At 34.3% G+C, this 18246-nt stretch overlaps 1 protein-coding gene across 2 annotated transcripts; it reads right to left on the bottom strand.

Moving 5' to 3' along the window:
* Positions 1 to 3025: 3025 nt before the first annotated feature.
* On the bottom strand, positions 3026 to 18150 carry LOC132706113 (TRAF-type zinc finger domain-containing protein 1-like). 2 transcript variants are annotated; one of them, XM_060677230.1, is made up of 7 exons: positions 17907 to 18150; positions 17420 to 17498; positions 13319 to 13881; positions 9813 to 10037; positions 8632 to 8736; positions 6593 to 6764; positions 3026 to 5151 (listed from the first exon to the last, which is right to left on the bottom strand). In XM_060677230.1, exons 1-7 carry the CDS (start codon positions 18007 to 18009, stop codon positions 5016 to 5018), a joined length of 1383 nt encoding a protein of 460 aa, XP_060533213.1. In that variant the 5' UTR covers positions 18010 to 18150; the 3' UTR covers positions 3026 to 5015. The 2 variants fall into 2 exon arrangements, with proteins under 2 accessions (XP_060533213.1, XP_060533214.1); XM_060677231.1 differs by lacking the exon at positions 8632 to 8736.
* Between the last annotated feature and the right edge of the window lie 96 nt (positions 18151 to 18246).

Below are 18246 nucleotides of genomic sequence, written 5' to 3'. Positions count from 1 at the left end.
AATACTACAATTTTGTTTACATCATAAGATATTATTTTTCACCAGTAATTTGTGTTGTGTTTGGATTTTTAACCTGTTAGATTTAAAAAATGGCAGAGTGAGAGATCTAGAAGGAACTGGTGTGTAAATAAATTTCTAAGTGGTCCTCCCCTAGCAAAACAGGGGCATTTCGGTCAGGTTGCCTGTATAGAAGAAGAAGAGACTAATCCTATGTTTATGGATCTCCATAAGGCGTGTGATACAGTACATCTAAAAATCACACATTAAGTACGCCATAAAAATGGAGAATTATGGAGAACGACAAAAGAAAAGTTGAGGTCACTGCAATGGATGTGTTGGGAATATCCAAAAGAGAGATCATACATGGAAACCGAGGTTACTCCCTAAGCATTTCTCTAGACTCGGCTATCATTCGCCAAGATTCGTTTCGTCGGTTGGGCACTGATAATTATCCTCCACGTGTTTAAAACAGAAATAATGATGAAGAAAATCCCAACCTAACCAAAAATCGTTTTTTATTTTGTTTGGCTGATGTTTGTTACTTCGCTTTTGCACATTTAATTTAATTTAAATTAGCATAAAATATAGAATAGAATAACCGCATTACAGGTGGGTATTTGTTATGTTCGTATTCTCTCCTAAAACCTCTTAGAAGATAAATTTTTTAAAAATTTGTGTTGATAATCCCCAATTTAAATAACAGATGTATCCTGTGTTAAGACACTTTTGCTTAAGGAGGAGAATCGACGACGAATCCCAAATCTAAAAATTGCAAAAAAGTAATGAGAGATAGAAGTGGTCCATTTAATCTGCAATTAGGAGCTAGTTCTCAATTTATTTAACGAATTGCTCCCACACACACAAGTGATTGCGCAACAACTGTCTAATCATTGAATCTGTTTTCTCCAAACTGAACAAGGAAATGCTCCAATTAAAAGAGCTTTTATGGAAGGAGGTGGATTCCCACGAATTATTGGCTGTATAGCAATCATCACACCACATGAAAATGAGGGAAAAAAGGATTTCATTATTTAACATGCACATAATAAGTGGACAGGACAGATTAATAACTAATGCATTCAGAAGGTGTGCTTTGGTGATTGAAAACTCAATATGCCGCAGGAAAGCTCTATATATTTTTATTTTTTGCTCTTCACAATATGTGATATATCAATTATTGTTTTTGAATGAATATGATAAAGTTCCACTTTTCAGCACTTACTTTATTTTTACGCCAACCTATGTATTTCGAGGTATGTTTTAATTCTATTTATTTCCTTCAAAGTAATATGTTAGGGAACCCAGGATATGCAGTACAACCTTGGGTCATGACTTGTGACAAACCCGAAGTACTGTACTGTGTAAAGATGCGTTGGTGTTTTTAAAACTCGATTTAGATGCATAATGGGAGTCTCAAACTATGTTATACTCCTGAGAAAGTTGACAGAATTATTTATGCTTCTTGTTTTACGGTCAGAAATTGTTAGTAGATTTTAGACAATAAAATAATCTGAACGCATACGTTGTAGCATTATTATTATTTTTTAATTGCCCCCAAAAAAAGACATCACAAGGAAACTATTTAAAAAAATATATATTAACACTGAAAATAAAACTACAATACTGTAGGAACAGGAACTAATTTAATGTTTTACATAACACAAAACCATTACGTAATAGTATATGCTTCTTTTGACTCCAACGTTTTCAGTAATTGTGGAAACAAATCATTGTCTTTTTTAATTTTGACATAATTCGAAGTTAAATAATCGGCGCTCGAAACAAACCAAATATATAAATATCGAACGTATCCCAAAGCGCTTATTGAGTTTAAAAAAATAAAACGAATTAAAGAGGCCCACCCCTAGTTCCAAACATAGACGTAACCTATGGTTCCAAATAAAGCTGTAATGATCGCCTAGCCGTTGATTTTTTCTTTGATCTAAGTAAAGTGTACTGTACTATGCTCACATTAAAAAAAAAAAAACAATACGATTTTTATAATCAAATTTATTTCTCCACTTTTAACAATTTTTTTGGGAAAAGTATAAATCGAATTGGAAAGAAACAAAAAAAAATGAAAAAAGTTCCACAATAACAACGTGCTAAAACTGGCGTCTCCTTCCAATGCGAGTCTTTTATAGTAAACCCGAGCTGCGAAGGGCAGTGGTTATATTTAACCAATCTCATTAGAACTGACTGACAATAAATTTATAGTTATAGTTTCGAAACTGTCGCCACAGTATATACCCATCAGTAGCGAGACCCAGGTTTTCACTCCAATGCTAAAAATTTACCCAGTTTCTGGTATTTAAATGGAGCCACATTGCCCAATTATCTTTATAAGGAGCTTTAAGGAATGTTTACCTATAATTAGGAATAATTAAACAGCACTAAAGCATTCCGTATCAGTAAGATTTAACACTGATTTGCAGGCACTTATAGTTAGCAGATAGCAGCAGTGAATGGGGCTTGACTCTTGGGACTTACACTTGTAAAAAAAAATCACGTTACATGTACTCATTAAAGTAGTTCTCCCTGAGTATTTTAGTGTTTTTTTTTTGTAAAAAAGCTAAAATACCATCATAACGTTATATTTATTTATCATTTGTGAAGACTAGGACTGCAGAAAATTTAATTTTATGATGGACTTAAATGGATTGCTGATGATATTTGGTGCGAAGCTTAAATTTTAAGGGAATAGATGAACGTTGGTGTTATTGTTGTTGAAGCAACAATATAATTCTGTAACGTAAATTGATTAAAAAAATAAGGTGTAGAAAAATCAACAGCGAAATCGAATTGGAAGGAGTTTCGCCATTTGCCGGAAAGGAACTCAAATTTTGCGTAAGCTTTATTTAGCAATCCGTCCTAGTAAATCGCCGGCGTAAATTATTATACCGGGCGTCCCACTAACAACAATTCCCTGCCTTACCCGGGAAAGTGTTAATTTCATAGAAGACCCGCTAGATGGCGCAAATTTAATTTTGAATTAGGAAAGTAAATGAAGTGTTGTATACCTGTATTTCTATATTATTAGTTGTGTGTTATATGTCGCATTGTCATTTTGCATTCATTGTTATGTCTGACGGAAATAAAAGTATTTCTAATTCTAATTCTTATTCTGTCTACCCACCATTGAAAAAATTTTCATCGAGAACGTTTCATCCTATTTGCTAAAATAAAAAAAATAATAAAACACTGGACGTTAGGGGACAAACATTCCCTTATCGCTTATTTAAAAAAAAAATCTTAAGTTGGTAGTTAACTACAATTGTATTTTTGCGTTCTTAAGTTGTCAGTATTGAGTAGTCTGTGACAAAATTTGGGGGGGATGTATTTTTAGGCAATAATACAACCAATGTTTTGAGACCCCTAAATAGCGAAGGTGCTTCAATTAGAGAAGATATTTCAGAAGTGGGATTGAACATCATAGACGTAAATAAGGTGCAGAAATGTGACCAAGAAAGTGTACTTTGCATAGGGAGCGTAAACTGTGATGAAAACAGAATAAGGACAGAAAAAAAAAAAGAAAAAATCGTTGAACTTGATAAAAAGTGAAATTTCGCAAAAAACCGGGGAATTTGTTAATCATTACGTCACGCTTTTCAGGTATTAAGCATAGTGCGAGGTCTTCCTTTTTTTTCTATTGCTCTATATACCCAAGTACATTCGGTAGTTGATTCGTATATTTTAGGTAGTAACCCTAAGATGACTTAGCCAATTGAAGATTTAGATTTACATTTCGAAGTAGTGTTTAAGAAAACTTATTGACGATGATATACCAACGAAACGGAGAAGTATGCTGTTACGACATCAAAGAGTAAATGAAAATATTAATGATTGTTTTTATGAAAAATACCTGCTGTTTACTAAATTAAAATTAAAACTTATATGTGCAACAGTGTTGGGGAGAGTGCATGCAAGCAGTGAAGAAGGACCCGTACCTGTATGAAAGTTTGCTTCAAAATACTGTGGACTGCGCACCAAATTTTAATTGCTGCAAAATTTTACGTTTTTCTTGCAGGACTTATGAAAAAATAAAAAATAAAACAAAACTGTTAAATCGCATCTTCGAAATACATTTTTTTGTTATTATAACGAAGAATTAAAAATAATAATCAAAAAGGGTAGGGAGAAGATGAAAAATACTTTTTAACAATTTCTCACGGCCTCGTCGGCAATTTTTTGTGTGCTAACACTTCTCATTTTTAGAACGACAGCCTGCATATATGGGCAACCCCCTTTAAAATACCTACATGCACTTTTTGAACCCACAATAACGAGAAAAGAAAGAAGGAAATAGTTGTTAGTTGCTTAACAAATCTAGTATGTTAAATTATTACTATTATATGGCACTATCAAAACCTTCTCTAACTAAATAGATGCATTTAAAAGCCATCGCTGCCATAAATATTACTTCAGAATATTTATTATGCTAATGTTAGAACTAATAAGGGGAATTAAAAGAAAATATAAAAAATATGATAAACAAAAGTTTTTAGATTTATCATAGATGTGATAACTATATTGTTTAAATTTAATTGTAAATAAAAAAAAAAGTCTTTCACATTTTCTGAGAATCGTCATAGTCAAGAGCGCTACTGATATCCCGTTTAGTGGTCGGTCGCAGTCTGATAAAGGCCTCATTGTGAGTTATTATTATAATTATTATATGGCAGTATCAAAACCTTCTTCCACTAAATAGAAGCATTTTAACGCTCTTCAAACGTATTACTTCAGAAGTGGGATGTCCCGCAATAAAGTCATTTTTGTAATAGTGGGCCGCAATGTAATATTAATGATGCTAATGTTACAACTAATAAGGGAAATTAATAAAAAATATAGTAAATATGTATGTACTCTATATGAGAGAGTAAAGTAGCGCCTTCTAGCGGTCGGTAGCAGATTGAAAGCACTTTCGGTACTATTCTTAGTGGGACACCGTAAACAAAAAAAGTGTACCTAGAAATTAACGAAACCTATAAAAAACGATCACAAGCGAAACAATGAAACTAGGCGGGCGTGCAATTCATCTGGTGATTGAGCAATTGGGAGGCTGGAATCATGTCCGCGCAAAATTCGCAAGGCAGCTCGACCTCGGGCGACGTCGGGGGCGGGGCGATAAAATAATCGTCCGCCTCCGGGGACCTGAAACGAAACCAAAAACACACACTTGAAGGTGATTTAATCCACCAAGAGAGTAGTCTAGTATTTTTAAGGATCTAAGAAACTGACTCGGTCTTTGTTATTACATGACCATCAGACTCTATGCTGCTATAGTCTGTCCCAAAGTATATCGCTTTGGCTTATGACCTCAATTATGTAAATAACCTCCGATGTATTGTCAGCACCATTGTTTCTCTAACGCATTTTCTCTAGCTTTTATATTAAAAGCTTTTGCAGAAAAAACTCTCCACATTATTTCAAATATATTAACTCCTTTGAGGCTTGTTTACATTTCGAATACTATTGATTTGTTATATGTTAAACAAGAATAAAGCTATAAAAAAATTCTTAAAACTATACTAATTGAACAAAACAAATATTTCAATTCAAATGGTAAGCGCTTTTGCGTGATTTTTGCAGACTTGTTTGTGCGGAACCTTTTTTTCCCTAACTATAATGTTTTACACACCTATGAGTTATTATTAGAAACGCCTGAACAAACATTATCTTGATTTTCAACCCAACCTTTAGCAACTTTTAGTAGGTAAATTTTATTTTCATTATCGGGTTCATTGTCTTACGACATTTGACACCTTTTGCAATTTTAAGCATATATATATATATATATATATATATATATATATATATATATATATATATATATATATATATATATATATATATATATATATATATATATTTACCTCTTATTTACTAAGTTACTAAAGGTTGGCTCGAAAATCAAGATAATGTTTGTGCAGACGATTCTAATAATAACGCATAGGTGTGTAAAACATTATAGTTATATATCTTTCGGAAACTCAGAAAAATGTAATATTTGTCTGAACCTATTTTGAGGCATGACTTTACTAAAAATTTTACTTAATTTCGGATATTGTTGTATGTTTTCATTGTTTAATCTTTGCATATGTTTGTTTTCTTTGTACTAATAGGAATCGGCCGTCCTAGTCAATGGGCGTGTCCCCACGTCAAGCTCCCCCCACCCCCCTTAAACCGTATATAAGCAGATCCAGACTAGAATGTAGAGCACCTTGCTAAGTTTAAGTTATGTACCATAGCAAAACTTTTGATTTACCATTAAAACAGCACTTGTTTCTCTTTCGAGGACAAATATTACACCAACAATTAAAAGATCTCATAGCAGTCCCGTCAGACCAAGTCCAGATTGATCTGAACGTTTTTAATTCCTTTAATGATAATTTAGTTTTCACAGTTGAAAAGTCGAAAAGAATCCGAAAGAGACTAGACACTAGAGATCACTAAAGAATGTAGTACTGTTGTTGTTTATTTTCTTTAACTCATCATTCATTTATTAGTATAGTCAAAGGTCGAGACGATATAACTTGAAACATACTATACACCTACCTGGAACACATGAAAACAATTATGTCACGTTATATACCTGTTCCTTCTGGGTCTAAAGCGGGCCAAATCTGGCCGACACCCGGTTTCGTGCTGAATAAGGTCATCGTGAGGGATGGGGGTATCACAAAATTCGCAGGGTATCACCAGCTCGGTAGGTGGGTTACGACGACGACGACCGCCATTCGTAGAAGGCGGCTGGGGCGCGGGACCTGCGTTGGAGGGGGTAAATTTGAGACCATGCCTTCACGCAATGTGTCGAACACTAAGTCATGCTGTTAAACTTAAGTCACATTAGCATTTGAGCGGGGAAGGAGTGATGGTTGCTATGGCAATCGCGCATCGTGGGAGACAACAATTCCCGGGCGTGCCAGAATATAATGTAACAATATCAAAATTTTATAATAATCTATCGGTTGCACCAGTGAGAAAAAACTTTTTCTACTCCCGTTAGTAAAATACCTAATTACCACGTCAGTTTCGTTTTCCACGAATCCGAGCCACTTCGGACATTTCCGGGAATTTACGGCACGGATTTAGGAGCAATCGGATGTTTTCGGAGATATTTCCCACGCTTGGAATTTTGACGTTTGTCAATTCTGACGGTTTTGCGAAAATGTACCCAAAAACTAACGGTCGTAGAAAAAGTATAGTACGCAATGCGTTCGGTAAACTTTTTAACTCACTCGTTTATTAAAAACTCGCTCCGCTCGTGTCAAATCAACACGTGAGTCAAATGGCGTTTACCGCACTTGTCGCATAATATACTATAATAGTTCTGAAATCGCCAACCACTTTGAATTTTAAGACCCGTTCTCTGCAACATGTTCTATTATTGACGATATTTAGAGTGAACGGTATTTTTTAAAACTGAGACAAATTCAAATCAGTGGCGTACCAACAATATTTGCCAAAATAGATGCTTCTCGATGTGTGCCAAAATTTATTGAAATATCTAAAATGGAATTACAGATATTAAAACATACACCACCAAAAATCGCCTCCTTAACTATCGACATTCAATTGTAAAACACCCTGTATGGCGTCTATACTTCTTTCTAGACTAAAAAGATTTTGTATTGTTAAGTATAATTTAAAAAAATATATAAAAATAACAAAACTTCTAGAAAATTAAAAATGTTGTCATACTGATAAAAATAGTATAAGCATTTTGAAAAAGCGCTCCTCTTGTCCGGCCGTTTTAACTTACCTATGTTTACATAGTAATTTTGAAATAATTGGGCAAGTGTCCAAACTAAACTAAATGACTAAATGACATATATCAAACTTATTGGATAATCTAATATTGTATCTAACAATAATTTTGACCTTGACGAAAACAAAAAAAAAATGCATATCTACTAAAAATTAAAAGCGTAATTATTTATTGCACACATTTAATTTTATTAACTTATTTTGATTATTAGGATGTTTTCTCAGTGTATCTAATCGTTTTACGAAATTATTTTTCTCACTTCAATAATGTGCATACTAAAAGTCGTTCGTTAAAACTGGCTCTCTGTAGGTCTCTAAGCAATATAAAAAAAACCTTTCCATTTTCAAAAAATTCATTTCTCGGAACTGCGGTATTTTGTATTTAAAATAACCCGTCAAAACTTAATATTACAAACAAACACGGAGTTGTATATATTTTTTAGACGCGTTTGACAAACGTAACAAACTCAATAATCAGGGCAAAAAAAATCTAATGAGGTGTGAAATAACCGATATACGAGCAGCGTCCCACAAATGCAAAAGCTTTCAAAAACATCCCCCGTATCTCGAAAATCAAAAGGGATTGTTCTGTTTCTCGAAAAAGTAGCTCTTTTTACTATTAGCTGTTACTAAAAATCGGCTAGGAAGAATAATACCCAATACCCTCTTTTGCCATTAAGACATATGATAGACATGCAAAAGTGTGGAAAAGTATTCATTAAATTTTTGAAATGTCAGTTTTGGCGACTACGTCACGCGCACACAATAGGCCAAGGTTAACGCGCCTCCGCTGCCGAAATAAACCGGAAAAGCCAAAAGAAAAAACAAAACAATGCACAAAAAGGCACACGAAGCGATAAAAACCTTTGTTGTGATTAAAGTGATTCCGGGGCATGGAACCGCTGTGTCTTAACGGTATCGTTATGCTCGCCGAGTCGTGCAGCAAATTCCGAATGTATTCCGTTTTGCCTAAAAACCCAAACCATTTAGTGAATAAAAAGTAAAGGCTTGGAAAAGAGGCTCCTTCTTCATAGACAAAGCTACAGTGGTTAATTTCCGCTCCACTTGATGGTATCACAAAGATCTTTTTAATAACGTAAAAATATTAGCTCTCAGGTTCAGTTATAATTATAGCTATAGGCAAATATTTGTTTCACAATAGCTAAGGTGTAAAGCTGAAGCTACGTTTTTTTTTTTTGACAAAAAGTGCCATTCAAAAATTTAAGGCTTGGAAAAGTGGCTTCTTCTTCATAGACAAAGCCATAGTGCTTAAAAAAACTCTATTTCCGCTCCGTTTGATGGTATCACATATATCTTTTTAATTGCGTAAAAATATTAGCTGTGAGGTTCAGTTATAATTATAGCTATAATCAAATATTTGTTTCATAATAGCTAAGTGGTAAAGCTGAAGCTAAGTTTTTTTTATTGATTGCACCACAAATATCTTTTTAATTACGTAATAAGAATAGCTATCAGGTTCAGTTATAATTATAGCTATAGGCAAATATTTGTTTCATAACAGCTAAGGTGTAAAGCCGAGGCTACTTTTTTTTTTGAAAAAATGTGCCAAATAGAAAGTTAAGGCTTGGAAAAGCCATAGTCATCCTAGAGTTTCATGCAAACGATACTTTGCTCCGCTTTATATTTTTTATTATATCAACCAACCAGAACTTTCATCCAATGCTTACAAGATGTGCAACAGGTCTGTGTGCTTTTCTTCAAAAGAATCTCGACCACATGGCAATAAAATCATTTAGCATGTCACCTCAATAAATGAGGTGTTGCTTGTGTTCAAGTTTTCATCTCACTCTTTGTGACGTGGCTGCATCATTATTAAATTATGATTAAATTTTATACAGGCAGCACAGAATAGGAGAGAATAGAAAAGACTGGACAAGGTCTATGTCTGACTGTAGACAAGAGAAGTAGGATGATGATAATGATGATGGTGAGTTTTCCAACTTTCACTGACACCGGGTGTTAGTTTCTATGAAAATCACCTCCATTAAGCGTCAAAGACAAAAAGAACGACTTGATATACTCACAATCTAATCTCCTCGATATCTCCTTGTAGCTTTCCCCTTCCTTCTTCTTAATGGAACTGCCCCCGGGCACCGAGTAACTGCTGGGTAGGTAGGGCATGGGATCGTAATCGAAATCGTTAAGTCGTAACCGTTCGAACCGTCTCCTGGGGCTCGTGGGGTTCGTGCTCGTCGACGTCGACGCCGTCCTCTCGACTGCCGAGTCCCACGACGGCCTCGGACCCGGTTCTAACAAACAAAAAATTAGCGAAAACTCCTTCCACAGGGTACCGCGATATTGAAACTGTCTATCAATTTATTCTATACCTGCTTATATACCGTTTGGAGGGGCGTGGTTAAACCTTTAAACGTCTAAAATCTACTTTTAGGGTAAACATATGTCCTACTGGATATGTTTTCTAGATAAAAGGTGATATTAATTTAAAAAAATAGGTTTTTTATTTATTCCCAGGTGCAAACTCGAGATTGACGGTAAATCTGTTCAGCAAGAAGTGAAATTCAAATATCAGAATCGAAGGTGAGACCACAATATACAAAGCAAGAATAAGGTTCATCATGATAAAACCAACAGAAATGGAAGAAGTGATATCATAAAGAACATGAATAAGGAGTGGAATAATCATAATAAAACTAAAATAAAAAGTTAAATTTGGATAGAAAGAGTATGGCCTTATTTATTGATCTGGCAAAAGCATTTGATACAGTTCCTCACGAAAAGCTTATAGTCTTAATAGGAATAGTCTCAAAATTAGTACAAAATTACCTAGCCGATAGGTATCAGATTGTGAAAGTAACAAGCTCGAAATAAAAATTGGTGTCCCGCAAGGTGCGGTCTTAGGACCTATACTTTTCATTGCATATATAAACCCTTTATTGAATTTAAGCGCCAGTGTCTTGACTGTGTCATACGCAGATGACGCTGTTCTTGTTTTTAGTGGTGATAACTGGAACACAAACAATAAGTGGATTAAAACTCGTCCAATATTGGCTCTACACCTACAAACTAACATTCAATATAACTAAAATAAAATACATAGTTTTTTTTTAAAAACAGCAAGTAGGCCAGAATATGAATTTGATACTTTGGATGGTTATAATATATGCATAAAATACTTGGGCATTATGATAGATAAGCATCTCCAATGGGGACCACATAGTGATTATTGTAAACTCATACATAAATTTTATCTTCTAAGAGAATTTTTAACTAAAAAACTTGTGAATGTTTATTGAATCACTAATTAGGTATGGGATTCTTGTTTGGGAAGGTGTATACAACAACAGCTCATATAAGCTCAATATCATACAGAAATGTATTCTCAAAATTATTTTTAAGCGAAAGAAACGATATTCTTCTCCCGTGTTGTTTTCGCAAGAAATTTTAATTAGATCTATATACATAATAACTGTCTGTGAATATCTTCATAAGATGGAGGCTTTGTGGAATGTCCTTGACCATAACTATTTGACACGTGGCGGAAATATTCAACTACTAACCAATTTTATAGATATATTGGTGCCAAAGTAAATAATATTTTACCAGAAGAGATAAAAAGTATTACTAATTCTAGAAAATATATTTAAGCTTGTAAATCTTTCTTATGGCATAACACTGAAAGATGCCAATCTCTATTTGAATGACCATACTGTACATATTTTTGTTGTAATGGATTTAGATGTTGGGAGTATTATTTACGCACTATGCTACACACTATGTAATGAAATTTTATAAAACAGAATCATCAATATAACATAGGGCACATACTAATGCTTCTTGCATTTAGGTGAAATACTTATGATATTGCACTTGTTGCGTTCTGTTTGGTTTTGTCATGTAAAGTCATGTCATGAAGGTAAAACAAGAATTAAAGAGCAAGATTAAGGTCCATCGTGATAAAAACAACAGGAATGGGAGAAGTAAAATGAAGTTCAAATATCTGAGAATAAAATTCTGAAGCTATGGTGAGGCAGGGGAAAGGAAACAAGATTGCTTTCGAAAAATCGTCGCTGAGCGGGGCAAGTTCGTAGCGCCTAGCACGAAGCAGCTTTTTATTATAATAGGAAAGAGTTTCGCGGTTTCGTGTGGTAAAGGGACGCATTGTTTTTCTATCGTGCTCAAGCGGACCACTATGAACTTTCGCAAAATCGATGTAATTCAATTGTGCCTGCACCCTGTATAAAATGTCCCTTACATCCCGTCGAACTTCAAAGTTACAGTAAACATCGGTAAATATTAAAATTTGCACGAATGATATTTTTTCAAATATCTCGCGCCCTGTAAAATTGACGATACCTGAAACTATCTGTTGACACAGTTTACGATACTGTTCCCATCTTTAACGGTTTTTCATTTATCGCTAATAATTTACCCACAAAAACGGAATTTTTTAGAATCTTTTAGAATTTTTGCCCATAAATGACACACCCTGTATATGATTCAAACAATATTCGAAGTAGAGGTTATAGCTCTGGATGTTCCACGTTTCCATTATAATCAATGACGTCATCGCGTCTTGACAACCCCCGAAATAACGATTTTACTATAGATTTATGGATAGAGGAAAACCACAAATACAAAAATTGAAGCTCTTGATGCGGCCTATGACACCCGTTTCACCCAACTAGCCATATTTTTTACGATTTTTGCTTTGCGGCTAATAATTTACTCTGTAAAAGAACAATTTTCTAGGTCTTTTAGATTTTTTGCCTATAATTTGAAAACCTTGCATAAAATCGAAAAAATGCCCGCAATTGCACTGGATCTTCTGCGTCTGCCGGTTAAAGAATTTTGCCAATCGGATGAATGATTATGGAGGAAAACATATTCTTCTGGAAGCTAAAATTCCCCAAAAAAAAATTTCAAACATTTTAAAAAAATAATATATAAAAAAATTTGATTGCGCCCAAATGGATTTTTACTTCTCTGCTAATTTAAATTTTAAGTTGATATCTGAAAATTTAGGACACTTAGCACATTTCTCATTTAGCCCGGAATATTGGGAACACCCTGTAAAATAGGTGAAAACCTTAAATACAAAAGTTTTTGCTATCTAGGCGGGCTATATCGCAATATAAAAGAAAGTGACACCTGAATCATACTCTTTCAGTTATAACCAATTTTCAATAATAGGGGGACCCATTTTTTAGTTTTTTTGAATTTGCGGCGCACCCTGCATATTTTTAAAAAATTGTCAAGAATAAAAGTTTATGGAGCCGTATCTTCTGCGTGGTCTCGTAAACAGTTTTTTGAAAAATGTTTTTTGTAGACCCTTGCACACGCGATTTTTTATTTTTTTAGACTTTTATACGAGCGCAGATACTTGCGAAAAATTCGATTTAATCGATTTACGAAAGTAACAAGGAAAGCAAGAGCAAGGATGATAAATAACGTGTGGAAATGAACGGGTGCTAAACAGAAACAACTTGCGCAAGTAGAGCGAAAAATATAAGAATAATAAAAATCGAAGTTTTTTTTTTAATTTAAAAACACAATGCGGCGCAACTCTCACCGTCCTTGAGTTTCAGGAACCCGTGATTCGAATCCATATGGATCTGCTTGTACTTGAACATGACCAGCTCGCCGCATTCCAAACACTTGTCCGTCCTCGAGCCGCAGTAGTTCTCGTGCTCGTCCAGCTCCGACTTGGGCAGCTCTAAATCGCAGTATTTGCAAGCCAACATCCCCGAGGACGAGGACGAGGAGGAGGATTGCTGAGGCTGCTGTTTCCCGCTACCGACGCTGCTCGAACTTGCGCTGCCGGCTATCCCGTTTCGCACCGACTCGCGCAGTGTGAACCCTGTGTCGTACAGTTTCTCGTGCCTCTTCATGTAGTTCTCCTTCCTGGCGGCCGCCTTCTGGTCTTCCACAACTTTCCTCTGCTGGAAGTAGGAACTTTTTTCCAGCGCCACGGGCGGAGGACTAGGCTTTCTCGGCACCGGTTTGCGACACGTCTCCCTATGACTCTCGTACTCGATTTTCGGTATCGGCTCGGTGCAGTTCTTGCACAGGGTGATGTTGCGCGCGCAATGCATCGTGTGCATCACGTAGTTACGTTGCGGGATGTCCTTTTTGCTGCGAGACACATTGTAAATTTTTGATAGTTTTTCTTTTAGTAGAATGCTAGTTTTGTTGTTAGTTTGTAAACACGAGCTGAAGTAAAACTGGCTAGCTTTGTACTGTGGACCTGCTTATATACACGGTTTGAAGGGGGCGCAGCTAAGGGAGGAGCGTGAGCATTGTCTCGGTCATCCGAGATTTGCGAAAAGTCATCCATACTGTTTCAAGCAAGCACGGGATATGTTTTCGAGATTCAAGGTGCCAACGATTTGATTTAGAAAAATAAAATAAATAAAAATTTATTTATTCCCAGGTGCAAACTCTAGATCGGCGGTAGATCTATTAAGTAAGAAGTGAAATTCAAATATCTGGGTATAGAGATCTCAATCTATTGTAAGACCACAATATACAAAGCAAGCATCATAATGAAAATTACAAAAATGGTCAAAGGTAAATGAAATGGTTTATTATCATTAGCATGAAATGGTTTACTATGCTGTTACGGACAAAAGGAATGAAATAATCTTTTAAGTAGGATGGAAGTAATTTATTTTTTATTTTATATATCAGCAAAACATTAGAGAACCCAATACTAGAATGGGAGTGTAACGTGTACAACCCAGAATAGCCCGCATGGGTTTATTTTGTAGCACTCGTATTCTATAAACATCACTGTTTTTACAAGAAATCAAAAGCGAATTACAATACCAAAAATGAAGGCTAATAATCGCGTTAAAAACAAGATTGCTTTCGAAAAATCGTCTCACGACACGGTTTACGATACTGTTCAAATAAAATTATCCCATCTTTAACGGTTTTTCATTTATCGCAAATAATTTACCCACAAAAACGGAAATTTTTAGGATATTTTAGTTTTTTTGGTCACAAAAGGCACACCCTGTATATGATACAATCATTGTTCGAAGTAGAGTTATAGCTCTGGATTTTCCACGCGTCCTGGTCCAAGAATTTTTTGAAAATAGTATACGGTTTTCGAGAAAATAAGTTTTTTCTGAAACCATGCAGTGCGCCCTAATAATCATCGCGTCTTGCCAGGCCCCGAAATAGCGATTGCGATATGGATTTTTTCAAATATCCCGAGCGGCGTATGTTATAGACGAAAACCTCAAATACAAAAATTATAGCTCCTGATGCGGCCTATAACAATGTTGGAACTAATTAGCCATATTTTTTACGATTTTTGATTTGAGGCTAATAATTTACTCTGTAAAAGAACAATTCTCTAAGTCTTGTAGGTTTTTGCCTATAATTTGAAAACACTGTAAATAATGCCTCTACGTCACACCTCTGGAATTTTTTAAAGATACTTTACATATGATATGGCAAAAAAAATGCATTGGATGAATCTCTTAAATTGCTAAACTCTACCTTATCCACAAACCTGTGTGAAGTATTATTATCATTAAATATTTAAGTAATGTCTACTGTAAACTATTTCCAAAGTGTCTCTCTATTTGCACAGATCGTACTAGGTATTTATTTTTTTTATGTGTATTTTTCCTGCCTAGTGCTGCTACCTTCTTCTTAGGATAGGTTTAAGAACGGAGGCACAAAATATCTTATTTTGTTCATCCGAACCGTGTCCTTTTCATTGTATATCAATATGTGAATAAAATTATTATTATTATTATTATTTGTGTAAGAATTTTTTCGATCGTTTTGGAGAAATGATTTTTTTCCCGATACCCTGTAAATGCGGTTTTTAAATTTTTAAAAATTCTTCGCGGCCCCCCCCCCCCCCCCCCAATTTCAATAGGCTTCGTTATGATGCTAAACTCTATAAATTTCGGACACTTATCGTGTTTCATAGCAATGTCCAAAAAACAGTCGAAAACGAACCATTTTCTATTGACTTAATGTGTCTTACGGACTTTTTAAAAGGAGCCAAATTTAAATACCGCAGTTCGAACCGTTCTACAGAGAAACGGAGAACGAAGAGAAGAAAAAAAATTATTTTTTCGACGCTGATCATTTGCAAGATGCCGAGATACGAATTTCGTTGGCAAGCGCGCATACTTTCGAAAAATTCTATTTCATCGACTTTTCGAAAGCAACAAGATATCTGCTCCAGTGACTAAGCTCAGGCGAAAGTCTATGCAAGACACCTATCTTTTTTCCATTTTTTTTACAAATATAATCTACATGTTGTGAGAAATTCCAAGAAGCAAAAATCCTAATATACTGCCCTGGGGCACACCTATAGGTTTACTTGGAACTGGTACTTTGGGTATAGGTACCACAACGCTTGTCTTGATCTCTTTGGGAATTCTTAAAGTATTAGTATTTATTAAATACAACAATGGATATCCGATTGCACAAAAAGTATTTTTCCAAAACTTTACATCGCATATGTTATCACCTGCTGATACTTCTAGTTTATTTATATTCAGCGTTTGAAAGCGTGTGAATTCCTTAAGATTTTCTGCACTAATTTTCTTAAGATTGGTTTGTTTGATAAAAGAATCGATGCAAGAATTTCATGGATTTTCGACATTGATTGATCCAAGATGTTGAGATTTTTAGACCGCTCATTCATGGAGTTTCAAAATATTTTTACGTTTTTTAATCACGTGATAATTATTAAAGTTACCATATTTCTTGCTACGAAGTATCTAGAATTTCTTGACGGGCAACCAGATTTTCTTGAAGATGGTGTAATAGAAGCAGCAAAATTTCGACTACGGAACAAAAACCCAATTATTTTACGTCAGAGGATCAGCTGGAATATGCACACATATGATATTTATTTTGTATTACATATGAGCCAGCGCTTGTGTTTCTGTTTTTATGCTAGCTCTGGACATGTAGCGGACTTTATGGTAATGACTGTAAGGACTATCTGTAGAAAATGTACAACTTAAAGTATTACAGCGTTTTAATGAAATATATACATATTGTAAAGTTAATAAATTAATGTTGAATCACTTAATGACTAATGTGGTTAAGGTGCATTCATATTTTGTTTTTCAAATTGATTTGTTTTGATTATAACTTGGTTTATTTATCCTATTTTGTATGTAAGTGATGTTTTATACCATTCTCTTTTTATTTTTATTTTTTTTTAATTAGGCAATTTTTTATATAAAAATCAAGTTGTAAATATTATATTATATTTAGTTAATTGAAGACAATAAATTAGGAACCTGCTAGACGCTTAAGACATTCAGAAATGTACATTTATTCGCAATAAGCTATAGGTAATGAGTATATTTTTTAGTCTGTCCATTTTAAAACTAATTCATATTCATAATTTCTTTCAGGTGACTTGAAAATAATATGCAATACCCTCAATATGAAATGACTGATAGCCTGAAGGATCTGCGGAACAAATAAATACATTAGAGCCATAATAACTAGGTATAGTTGCCCTAATGCGTAATTTTAATATTTCAGCTTGTCAAAGTTAAAGAATGAATGTTGTGTTAGTTTTGTACACTTTTCTGCATTATGCACGTTTTGTTAATTACATATGAAAGAAAAAATATTTGTATTATTACTAATTCAAAGACAAAGAAAAAAAAGCTATACTCACCAATTCGCGCATACTTCGTGCTCTACTTCATCCATTTTTCTAGTATCACTCTGTTTCTCTTCTTTAAGAACTAAAATAACTGTAACAAAAGTTAATATTGAAACTTAACCCAAAAAGTTCACAACGCAAAACTAAATCATATCCGACACCACTTTGAGAACACGTTTCAAACAAAGTCTGAACATTTTTGGATTTATTTTTGGACCTCAATCGCCCAGTTATAATAATGAGCATTGGATGTATATTTAGATTTTAAAATTAGATTCACGCGTCGCGCGTATTTTATTCGAGTTTTGCACGTTTTTATTTTCTAAATGTGTTGGGGAATAAAAATCGCATATTCGAAAAAAAATTTTTACGCAAACTACTTACTACTTTATCAACTACTTAATCAAATTTATCTTTTGCGTATTTATTTTCATTTATCAGCAAAAAATATACATATGTTCCTGACTTTAAATTTGAATTTAGATCGCAAGCCACTTACATAAGCCGTGGAAAAGGTGTTCTACCCTTGATGTCCTTCTTCCTGGGTGATTCCCGCAGAATTTATACAGCAATATCCTATGTTCTGTCAAATAAATTTCCATAAAAGATGAACTAATAAAAAAAGTAAACGTTTCCGCAGGTAGCCAAAAATAAAACAAATTGATTTTTTAAACAACTAAAGAAAACTAAATAATGAAAACTTGTACCGCAAAAACTAGCTTGCGAAAACTTCTAAACAAATAGCTCGGAATTAGAAATTGAAATGGTCAGTATGTCAGCATGGAACAATTATTCTTCTTCTTGCATATAACAAACACATGGGAAGAGTCATGGTATAT

The sequence above is a fragment of the Cylas formicarius genome, unplaced genomic scaffold (assembly GCF_029955315.1).
Source record: "Cylas formicarius isolate icCylForm1 unplaced genomic scaffold, icCylForm1.1 PGA_scaffold_8__14_contigs__length_24414737, whole genome shotgun sequence".
Classification (NCBI taxonomy): domain Eukaryota; kingdom Metazoa; phylum Arthropoda; class Insecta; order Coleoptera; family Brentidae; genus Cylas; species Cylas formicarius.
The sequence above is the reverse complement of the archived record's forward strand: the minus strand, read 5'-3'. Positions and strand labels throughout refer to the sequence as shown.